The 12,173-nt window shown below is 48.3% G+C and overlaps 1 protein-coding gene across 1 annotated transcript in view; it reads left to right on the top strand.

Annotated features, from left to right (window-relative positions):
* The first annotated feature begins 10,093 nt into the window (after positions 1-10,093).
* Positions 10,094-12,173, top strand: part of LOC125939697 (xaa-Arg dipeptidase-like) — a 57,945-nt gene continuing 55,865 nt past the window's right edge. Inside the window, exon 1 of the mRNA XM_049671513.1 lies at positions 10,094-10,317. Coding sequence (XP_049527470.1) covers positions 10,141-10,317 — 177 coding nt within the window. The 5' untranslated portion in view covers positions 10,094-10,140. The remainder of the gene's footprint in view (positions 10,318-12,173) is intronic.

The raw sequence follows: 12,173 nt of genomic DNA, 5'->3' as shown, positions 1-12,173 counted from the left end.
AGCTCCTTGGAAAGCCCGATCATTGCGATGTTGAATAATGTTGGCGAGATGACTGAGCCCTGAGGCGTGCCGCGTGAACCGAGGGTGATTTCTTGCGAGAGGTATCTTTCGATCTTGAGCTTGGCAGTTCTCTGGCTAAGGAATGATCGGACGAAATCGTAGACCCTCTTTCCAAGCCCGAGGCCGGTAATAGTCTGGAGAATGAATTCGTGTGAATTATTGTCGAAAGCCTTCTCCAGGTCTATTCCAAGGATTTCTCTGGTATCTCTCGTGCTCCGGTCGATGATCTGATGCTTTATCAGCTTCATGGCGTCCTGTGTCGAGAGGCCGGCTCTGAAACCAATCATATTGTGGGTGTATATGTCATTAGTCTCGAGGTGCACCGTGAGCCGGCTGAGCAGGGCATGCTCTGCGACTTTACCTACACAGGACGACAAGGAAATTGGTCTCAGATTGTCGATTCCTGGTGCTTTACCGGGTTTGGGGATGAGGACCGTGCAAGCCGTCTTCCACTGTGTGGGGACATGTCCACTGCGCCAGACTTCATTAATCCTTTCGGTGAGGAAGTCGATCGACTCATCATCGAGATTCTTGAGCATCTTATTAGTGACGCCATCTGGGCCAGGGGCGGATTTGCTGTTCAGGGAGAAGAGGACCTGTCGGATCTCAACTGCCGTGAAATCTTGGTCCAACTCCGGCACATCACACCCCGTGTAGTCTGGGAATTGGGTGGGGGCAGAGCTATCGGCGACTGGTAGATACTTCTTTATGGGCCTGTCGACAATCAACTCGTCCGGGGTAGAGTCTGAAACGAGGTGGATGGCTTGCGCAAGGGATCGTCTCTGGCTGGACCTGGTGCTGCCCTCATCGAGAAGGTGTTTGAGAAGACCCCAGCTCTTGCCAGATCTGAGCTGGCCCTCGACGGATTCGCAGAGCTCCTCCCATTGTTGTTTACACAGGTTCTTGCAGTGCTCTTCGATCTCCCTGTTGACCTCGGAAACCTTCTTGCGGAGCCTCCTGTTATGCTTCTGTCCCTTCCATCTCGTAAGGAGGGCTTGCTTGGCTTCCAGCAGGTGGGCCAACCTGTTATCCATCTTGTCAACGTCGAGGTCAGTGACGACCTCCTTGGTCGCCGCTGCGGCATCATCCCTGATCCCTTTGCACCAACTTTCTAAATCTGTCACGGCCGTCGGTGCACGCTCTGCTCTGATCTTGCGGAAAACATTGTACAGAATATTTCACCGCACAGCATAGATATGGCAAGTGTACGCATTTTAAGTAGTGCGTGCGACTCATTTCTGCTTCACTTACGCTGGTGCAAACAGGAAGCGGCCTCGTGCCTCGCAGAATCTCGACTGATTGGTGTACTAGTGATGCAGGAATGAACTCCGGTCTTGTTCAATGCATAGTGCACATAATCAATTTCTCAGGACGCATGAACTCCGACGAGGACTGTCAACGCCTGCAACAAGAGTTTACTTACGCTGTACTGCGGACAGCGGTAATTCATGCTTGTCGGCTGTCTGTTTCATGCATTCTGTTGCGAATCGATGGAATTTCACTGCTGTCATCAACCCCTTCGTGTGTACATTGCTGGTTTGGGATTCCACAACAAAACAGCAACTACCAGCCTTCTGTAATTGCTGGTTTGGGATTCACAACACAACAGTAATTACCAGCCTTCCGTAGGGGCGCAATCGCAAACAAGAGACGTTTCTCGCGCAGACTAAGCCTTCGTTCACACTTGGGAAACGGCAAGCGGGCGGAAAGGCCAAAGCGGGCGGAAAGGCCAAAGCGGCCGGAAAATTTTTTCCACGCCTGTCCAAGTTGTTCACATTTGTTTTGCTACCGCCGCGGCCGCCGCTGCCGTTTTCGTCGAGATCCATCTAGTCTGCGTATGTTTGTCGGCGTGGTGGCGCTCATTATCACATTATTTCGAGCAGTATGTTCATTCATTGACCCACGTACCATCATCAAAAGTGATCATTTTACGCAACTTCGCGTGTCATCTACTACCTTGGGTAAATTCCTTGTTGGCGTTCCGTAATTCTCCTCACACGGGTGCGGTAGCGCTGAGTCACAGGTTGGTGCCTAGGCGTGATAATATTTCCTTAATAGCTTTTATTTACAAGTTGTAATAACATTTCATCATTTCGTATTGTCGGCGCCTCCAGGACACCAAAGGGGCAACGGGAACACCACAGCTAAAACCCGGGCTGGCCCTTCTGTTGGGGCTCGTCAAAGCCTGCGCGTCCTACGTGAGACCTACGCTCTCAATCTGTAGTCGCGACGAGAAGAGCACCCCGCGACTTCTGCAACATACCATACACGTGCGAGGAGAATTATGGAGCGCCAACGAGGAATCTGCCTAACTATTGTCTGCCATGCCACCTACTTGTTTTCTAGAAATGGACAATGAATAAACGGAAGACGCGGACACCTCGGAAACGGTGGTGGTGGGTTCGCCTGGCTTTGCAAAAGCGCGAGAAGTTGGGTCACGCCAAGGCTTCGTTGCCGCACCTCCGGTCGCGCGACGTTGAATACTATCGCGAGTATTGCTGACAGCACGTTTTAGTGCCACTCTTGTCGTAGAGCAAGGGCTGGTTCTTGATCGCGTCGATCAGCATTAAAGCCTACACTTTTGGTGCCATGTTCAATTTTACGACCGGTTGTTTACATGCTAGTGTAGCTTCCAGTGAAGCAGAACGACTTTCCGCCGCGTTTCCGCTTCGCCATGGCGAAAAAATCGGCCCGACACCGATTTAGCTCGCAGCCTGTTTTTCTGCCTGTTTTGCCGCCTAGGCGGGCGGATTTTTGCAAGATTTTGCCGCTTCCGATAGCTTCGAGACCAAGTGTGAACGTAGCCTAAGATCCTGCGCGAGCGCGACCTAACCGGCACCTGAAGGGAAGCGGCGGAAATGTATACCGGATATTTCGACCACCTGGGGTCTTTAACGTGCACGTAAATCTAAGTAAACGGGCCTCAAGCGTTTTCGCCATCATGTAAAATGCGGCTGCCGCATTTGTTGCTTCATTTGTTGCGCATTTGTTGCTTCAGAATGCGGCCACCACATTCTCGCCCAAAACTTCACAGAGTGTCAAAGCCTTGACAAACACGGTGACAGTTTTTTCCATATGCAGACATGATTCGCTGTGGATTACCAACCCAAACGGAAGCGCCCAGGAATGAAATTGTGATAGTAGCACCGGTTTCATGAATTATGTCAGCGCGAAGCGACGTGAACAAAGAGTGGGTAAGTGGGGGGGGGGGGGGGGGGGCGGAAAAAATTTCGGGGGGGGGGGTGAACCCCCCCCCCCCCTGGCTACGCCCCTGTCCGAAATTATAACGTGGAAATGACTGAGGAAGCAGTAAAATATGAAGGGAGCATGAAATCAATGAGAAGAAAACTTGGCATAGGACAAGGCAAAATGTATGCACTGAAAGATAAGCAGAGTAATGTCATCAGCAATTTCGATGACATAGTAAAAGCAGTGGAAGAATATTCTATACTGAACTGTACAATGCCCAGGGCAGCCAAGCTACTTTCATTTGAAGCAGTGATGAACTGGATACAGAGGCTCCTTCTATATCTAGCGATGGAGTTAGAAGGACCTTGAAAGACATGTCCAGGGAAAAGCTGCCGGAGAAGATGTGATAACAGTCGATTTAATCAAAGATGGAGTAGAAATCATGCTTGAAAAGCTTGCGGCCCTTTATACGCAATGCCTCACGACTTCAAGTGTACCAGAAAGCTGGAAGAACGCCAACATTATACTCATCCATAGGAAGGGAGACGTTAAAGAATTGAAGAATTATAAACCCATTAATTAACTTGCTTTCACTATTGTATAAAATATTCACCAAGATAATTTCGAATAGAATCAGGGCAAAACTTTACTTCAGCCAACCAAGAGAACAGGTTGGCTTCAGGAAGGGATATTCTACGATAGATCATATCCATGTTATCAATCAGGTAATCGAGAAATCTGCGGAGTTCAATCAACCTCTCTATATGGCTTTCATAGTAGATTATGAAAAAGCATTTGATGCAGTAGAGATACCAGCAGTCATAGATGCACTGCAAAATCAAGGAGTACAGGAGGCATACGTGAATATCTTCGCAAATATCTACAAGGATTGTACAGCAAGCTTGGTTCTCCACACGAAAAGTAGAAAAATACCTATCAAGAAAGGGGTCAGGCAAGGATGGAGACACAATCTCTCCAATGCTATTCACTGTATGCTTAGAAGAAGTATTCAAGCTCTTAGACAGGGAAGGCTTAGGAGTGAGGATCGACAGCGAATATCTCAACAACCTTCGGTTTGCAGATGACATTGTCCTATTCAGCAACAATGGGGACGAATTGCAGCTAATGATTGGGGACCTTAACCGAGAAAGTTTAAGAGTGGGGTTGGAGATTAACATGCAGCTGGAAGCCAAAGGTAACGTTAAATAGCCTGGCAAGGGAACAAGAATTCAGGATCGCCAGTCAGCCTCTAGAGTCTGTAAAGGAGTATATTTATCAAGGTCAATTACTCACAGGGGACCCTGATCATGAGCAGGAAATTTACAGAAGAATAAAATTGGGTTCGAGTGCATAGGGAAGGCATCGCCAAATCCTGACTGGGAGCTTATCACTGTCGTTGAAAAGAAAAGTGTACAATCATTGCATTTTACCGGTGCTATCATATGGGGCAGAAACTTGGAGGTTAATAAAAAAGTTCGAGAACAAGTTAAGGACCGCACAAAGAGCGATGGAACGAAAAATGTTAGGCCTAACGTTAAGAGACAGGAAGAGAGCGGTGTGGATCAGAGAACAAACGGGGATAACCGATATTCTAGTTGACATTAAAGGGAAAGAATGGAGCAGGGCACGCCATGTAATGCGTAGGATGGATAACCGGTGGACCATTAGAGTTACAGAATGGATACCAAGAGAAGGAAAGCGCAGTCAATGACGGCAAAAACTAGGTGGGGTGATGAAGTTAGAAAATTTGCAGGCGCAAGCTGGAATCAGCTAGCGCAAGACAGGGTTAATTGGAATCACAGGGAGAGGCCTTCGTCCTGCAGTGGACATAAATTTAGGCTGATGATGATGATGGCGACCTTCAAGTGACCTCGAGCCAAAGGCCAGAGCCGCTATCCGGGAACTCAATCGAGAACATCCGGGCATATCGTTGCGAGAACAAAACGAGATCATCCGGGCAACCAGTCAAAAGTTAGGAAAATGCGGTGTCTGGGGCACAACCCTTTGTACAGGTCCGCATTACATACGCTAGTTACTGCCCAAATAAGTTACAAAAATATTGCTTCCGAGTACTTCCTAATGTTTGTTCACAATATCACTGAAGCTGTACGTAGCTTCTAGTACTCTGAAATTTGATTTCTCATTTCCAACAGCGACGTTCAGAAGGCAGATACAGGGCACCACACACTTGACTGTCATCTTTTGGCGCTAAGACTGGGTGGCATGTGCGCTTTTCAACGCCAGTGGTCAGTGAGTTCCGCGGCATGGCTTTTTCGCCGGCTCGAGAGATGGCGCCACGCTGAGTGACCAAGCCGGCAGCGTCCGGTGCGCTGCGGATGGCTGTTTGGCCGAGACAAGACTTGCAAGGAGGTTCTGTCTGTGACAGAAAACTATTGCGTCCATATGGACCAGTGAACAGTATGGCGTGGTGCGGTGTGGTGTTGGGGGTGTGCAGTTGAGAACGTGCACTACGCCTATTTTAAGATTGTGGCTGGTATCTTCTCCAATCAATTTGCTTTGCCGGTAGTCATTTCATGCTTGCATCTACTCTCGATCACGGGAGAGCCAGCATTTTTTTAGCAACGACCACAATCTAAAAAGAAACTGAAATTTGTGACGTCACGTTGACGTATCGGCGTGGAGTTTTTCGAAAGGAATTGAAAAGAAAATGCATCTGTGGCCTACATTTCCTCTTCTAAAAGCCAACCCATTACCGCGAAGTAAAGAAAAATAACTTTTTGAAATAATAGTTGCAGGCTATGGGCTGAATTAGTGCTTATAACGCCCTTTTCTCCAACCCGCGAGCAGGGTAGCAAACCGGAGACATTGTTCCAGTTGACCTCGCTGCCTTTCAAATGTCTCTCTCTCTCTCTCTATCTCTTTTTTTTTTTACTGTCGCTTTAGAGTCCCAAAGCAAGCTGGAGGAATCGCTAGACGCAGTAATAGAGTGCTACAGATAAATTTTGACCACCTGCATGGGTTTTTAACGTTCATTTAAATATTTAAGTCTAAGTGTGCGGAAGTGTTTTAGCATTACACCACCATCAGAATTGCGGATGCTACGGCAGAGAACCACACCCGCGACCTCGTGCTCAACAGCACTGCGGAATGGCCACAGAACGAGCTCAGCGTGTTCGATTTCATCGACAAACCATTTACAACTCAAGGAAACTAGAGAATAACCTTTAGAGACTCACATTTTACAGCATGCTACGCGCTCGATACCAACAAAGCACCTCGTCGTGTTGAGAGAGGTAAGCTTAGAAACACGAAAAAAGAAGAAATGAAAGTCTGCTTTCATGTTAATCGCCTTCTTCTGCATGGACGTTAATCAGATTCCCGATGGGCGGCTTTACACGAGACTAGTGTCCTCATATTCTAGTTTACTGTGGCCAGACGTTCAAGCTCCTTTCTGACAATCTTCTTCGAGTCAACGCTCACAATTCCGAGTTACAACAGTCAGCCTAAACCGCGTGCCTGGCTCTTTACTCCTGTATGGCGAGGACTGTCTGCCAGTCATTGCCCCCATCGGAATAGAGGACGTACTTCCTACATGCCTACTGACAAAGCTACTGCGCAAGCGAAACAAAGCATACAGTGTATGTAAACAATGTTTATCGGAGCCGTCGTCAGTCTCTGATAATGGCAGCCGCGTGTCTGAGAAGCCTCGGTTGTGACGGTTGTGGAAAAGTGACAGTTTCGCCCGCGAAACGTATTGAAAGCGATAGCAACGTTTTGTGTTCTCAAGCTCCTCGGACGGTGTTAAAACAATAAATGGGGAGGGGGGGGGGGGTGTTGTCGCGACGCAGCATGTGAGGTAACAGCTGCTGCGCATGAGAAACAGTGATGTGCTGGCAGCTACCAGGGCCGGAATAAGGTAAAACTGTTCCAACCTGTTTTTATTCCAAATCGGCCATTGCCACTGTGTGATGGGCCAAAGTGGCTCAGGTCCCGCCCATATGTGCTGGGCCCGAGCCATTTTAACCCTATCATCATCATAATCATCATCACCATCATCACCATCATAATCATCATCATCATCAGCCTATATTTTATGTCCACTGCAGGACGAAGGCCTCTCCCTGCGATCTCCAATTACGCCTGTCTTGCGCTAGCGTATTCCAACTTGCGCCTGCAAATTTCCAAACTTCATCATCCCATCTGGTTTTCTGCCGACCTCGACTGCGCTTCCCTACTCTTGGTATCCATTCTGTAACCCTAATGGCCCACCGGTTATCCATCCTACGCATTACATGGCCTGCCCAGCTCCATTTCTTGCGCTTAATGTCAACTATAGAATATCGGCTATCCCAGTTCTCTGATCCACACTGCTCTCTTCCTGTCTCGTAACGTTAGTCCTAAAATTTTTCGTTCCATCGCTCTTTGTGCGGTCCTTAACTTGTTCTCGAGCTTCTTTGTTAACCTCCAAGTTTCTGCTCCATATGTTAGCACCGGTAGAATGCAATGATTGTAAACTTTTCTTTTCAGCGACAGTGGTAAGCTCCCAGTCAGGATTTGGCAGTGCCTGCCGTATGCACTCCAACCCAATTTTATTCTTCTGTAAATTTCTTTCTCGTGATCAGGGTCCCCTGTGAGTAATTGCCCTAGATAAACGTACTCCTTTACAGACTCTAGAGCCTGACTGGCGATCCTGGATTCTTGTTCCCTTGCCAGGCTATTGAACCTATCACGGAGGGCTAATGGCGGATTCGAAATAAAGAATTACTCCATCTCCCGCTAAAGGGAACCATGTGTGGATGCGAAGCAGCGGGGAGATGGTTTCGCCGCAGCGGCCCGAGCGCTGATCGCGGCGCTGCACAGGAGAGATAATGAGGCGCGCACGCTCCGTCATTTTCATACCGCGGAACTACCGTGGCGCCCCTAGCGGAGTATGCAGCTGTCGCACCACCTGTTGTGCGCGCCGCTCCGGATTCCTAGAGGAGAGAAAGGGGGGGGAGCGTAGAAGAGGAGAGAGAGGGGAGGGGACGCGCATGCGCTGTGGGGGTGTGTAATGCCGCGTAAGGGACGGACAAAGCCCCCGCCATAAGCTGCTTCGCATCTAAAACAGATTGAAATAGTTTAACCTTATCCCGGCTCAGGCGCCTCCCAACGCTGGCGTGATAAAGCGCTTAGAGCGTCGCGCCGCGCTTCGATTGTGCTCAAAATGAGATCGAAGCAAAACCGCCAACATGTGTAACGCTTTCTGTCCACACACACACACACACACACACACACACACACACACACACACACACACACACACACACACACACACACACACACACACACACACACACACACACACACACACACACACACACACACACACACACACACACACACACACACACACACACACACACACACACACACACTCACTCCCTCGTTGCTGTTCTTTCTGCTCAGATCAGTGTATGTGCACGCACAGCTGTATCAGCAGAACGCTATAGTGTGTGCGGCTGTGGGTACAATGCTCATGCCAGCAGCGGAAGGCAGTACGCTGCCATGACTCTGCTCTTACCTCCTAGGCTCTGCTGCACAGCCGAAGGAGCTGAGTGTTATAGTGTGTCGACTTGGCTTCGCTGCGTTTTTTAGCCAAATGCTCTGCGCGTTTCTGGAGATTCTCCGTGTCCGGGCTGCGCTTGCGCCGTTGGTATCGTGACAGCACGACCGCGTCGGTGGGGCGCCGAAGGCGCGAGTGCGCCTCGAGTGTCCATGCGAGTTCTTTGGCAAAAACCTTCGCAGACGTATGCCAATCCGAGCAATTCATATGTCACGCGTCAAAGCTAGGGCAGCTGTAAAGGGAGTTCTCACACCCACCGGAAGTACTGGGAATCTGGACCCGAATTCACAAAAACTTACGCTAGAATTTTTTGTAAGAAAGAATTTTAGCCAATCCGGATGCCAGACATATCACTAGCGAAGGCGGCCAGACAATGGCAAATTGAATTTACGAAAGAAAAGCTTTGCGAATGTGGCCCCTGTTTTGCGCGAAATCTACCCGATCCTTTGCAAATGCTCCACTATAAGCGGCGAAATTGCTTCGTTATACCGGAGACTTTTCAGTATGTTTCACTATATCTGAGTTTTTGTCCGTTATACCAGATGCACGCTGCGCCGCCTCTGGCTGCGCATTTCGACGGCCTGGCTACCGGTGCTTTGCTGGCTGTTAGATCTTGGCGATCACTCAGCATTTACAACGTCGTGCAGCTGCACGTTCTCACCGATGTCCTGGTCCTACGGCCGTATCGGGACTCCGACACAGACGCCTGGCTGTCCTTTGACTCTGACACTTGACACCGACCACATTACCGCCCGCCGCGATCGGCCTTCTTCGCTGCCGCACAGAACCGTTGTGCAATCAACTATCCTTTAATAAAAATAAACCTGTCTGTAGTTTACCGTTGACGGACCGGTGCTGGTAGGAAATTGATTCCTGTACTACGCTTCCAAGGCGTGTACTGAACGTACTTTAGCCACAAATAGGCTACTTAGCTTCCTCACACTGCTAGTTTTGCCTTTCATTTAGCATGTGGCTGTCCTGTTACTTATAAGAGCACACAATGCCTGTTTGCCAAGAAAAAGAAAACAACTAAACAAAGGACACAAATTAAGTGCTTTCAGCCTGCACACTTACGACTCACGCAGTTAATCTCTTGTTTTTCTGGGATGCCTAAAAATATGGTGCGATAAGGCCTCTCCTCTCCGAGTTATGAGGACATTGCCTTACCGTTCATGTTGTTGGAGGGGGAAAAAGAGGGAGGGCTGCGATAACAACTATGTGACGTAATAGAGGTCCTTGCCCGGAACAAAAGATTTCGAGGCTATCTAGCAGACAGCTACGTGTGCCGAGGTAGCAGTCAAGGCAGTCTCGCCTTACCTCGAGAAGCGATGGCCAGGGACCTCAAGGAACTCGTGCACAACGTCGTCGAGGCAAACTCGCAGGATCTCTGGGAATTGAGTCGCTTCGTCTGGGAGCATCCGGAACTTGCATTTAACGAGGTGCAATGTCACGACTGGCTCACGGACTTTCTCGAACAACGTGGCTTCAGCGTGACGCGGCGTTACCTCTTGGACACGGCCTTCAAAGCGGAATTCGAAGCCCCCGGCGGCACGGAAGGTTGGAGCGACATGTGCTTATAATGCAGCGATTATATTCCAATGGGTGTTGCTTTTTGCGCTTCGACAGTGGTCAGAGTAACGCCTTGTCCGCGTTATCTCCGTGATCGGCCGGCCGTGAGCGGTGAATGGTATATGAAATGAATAGAATCGAGTATGGTTGAGCGCGTATGATTAACAACTGTCTTTCTTTGGTCGCCCGTAATTTGACGGAAATATGCATTGCGATCTTTAACAGCAGCTTGCCCAAACAATTCTTAAAATTAGAACCCTTTTTCTGTATTCGAGCGAAAGTGTGAGAAGGCAAAAATATAACGGCAGATCCAGCGAACTTGTTGCAATCTACGTTAAGCTAAACTTCTATGCGTATACGTATATAGAGTGTTCTTTAAGCATGAAATGCTTTTTTTTAGCTCCCGTTGTCGGCGACGTGCAAGTGACCTTGAGCCATAAGCCAGAGCCGTTATCCGGGCACTCAAACGAGAACATCAGGGCATCGTTGCGAGTATAAAACGAGGTCATCCGGGCAACCAGTGAAAAGTTAAGAAAATGTGGTCTCTGGCCCCCAACCCTCTGTTCAGATTACATGCGCTAGTTACTGCCCAAACAAGTTACAAAAATATTGCTTCCGTGTTCTTCCTAATGTTTGTTCACCATATCACTTAAGCTGTGACTTCTAGAACGGTTAAGTTTTATGTAGTTTCCAATAGTGACGTTCAAAAGGCAGATACAGGGCACCATACAGTTGAATATAATATTTGGCGCTGAGACAGGGTTGACTGTGCTCTTTTCAACGCCAGTGGTCCGTGAGTTCCGCGGCGCGGGTTTCGCACGGGCTTGAGAGATGGCGCCACGCTGCATGACCAAGCTGGCAGCGTCCGGCGCGCCGCGAATGGCTCTTTGGCCGAGACGAGACTTAATGCAATGAGGTTTTGTTTGTAACAGGGAACTATTGCGTCCATATGGACCTGTGCACAGTATGGCGTGGTGCGGTGTGGTGTGGGGGGTGTGCAGCTTAGAACGTGCACAATGCCCATTTTAAGATTGTGGCTAGTACCGTCGCCAACCAATCTGCTTTGCCGGTAGCGGTTTTATGCTTACATCTACTCTCTATTACGGGAGAGCCAGCATTTTCTCTTTAGATGTGCGACATTTTAAACATCACCTGTGGTCGACAAAACAATTCTAACCATTTAATAGATTGCTCGATGAGGCGGACATTATTTCCACAAGCAATGAAATACGTACTGGACCAATTATTAGTTTGACTAATAAAGTTTTTACTCATTATTTTACAGCACATATCGCAATTTACGAATATTAGTGAGCTTGCAAGGCGTGTCCCTTCGGAACTCACCGGATGCAATTCGTAGATTGCAGTATCTGCCGTAATGTAATTAATTAAAAATTAATTAGTGCAATTATGTTAATTATTCAGTTACGCATTTTTATTTTTCATAGAAGGAATGCCTGCGTGCATTACAATTGTGCTCTCTGCCACGGGCGATGTTTAAAAATTTAATGCAGCCTGAGAAACACCTGGTATAGATAGAGCATTTATTTGCAGAAGAGACAGAGAGGTCAGCCAGCTAGTGCGCTCGAGCCAGATTCTCTACATGCACTGGGGAACTGTGAAGTGGAAGTATAGTTATGAATGATGATGACTAAAAAAATTGGCCATTATGGACGCCTTTCTTACTGTTTTAGTTTGTATTAGTTATTACAGTTAGCATGAGTTAAGTCGTAGCCTCGGCTTGAGGGGTGAATTAAATTTTATGCGTAAGTGTCAAATGACCCATTGAGCG

This window comes from Dermacentor silvarum, chromosome 7 (assembly GCF_013339745.2).
Source record: "Dermacentor silvarum isolate Dsil-2018 chromosome 7, BIME_Dsil_1.4, whole genome shotgun sequence".
Lineage (NCBI taxonomy): Eukaryota > Metazoa > Arthropoda > Arachnida > Ixodida > Ixodidae > Dermacentor > Dermacentor silvarum.
The sequence above is the reverse complement of the archived record's forward strand: the minus strand, read 5'-3'. Positions and strand labels throughout refer to the sequence as shown.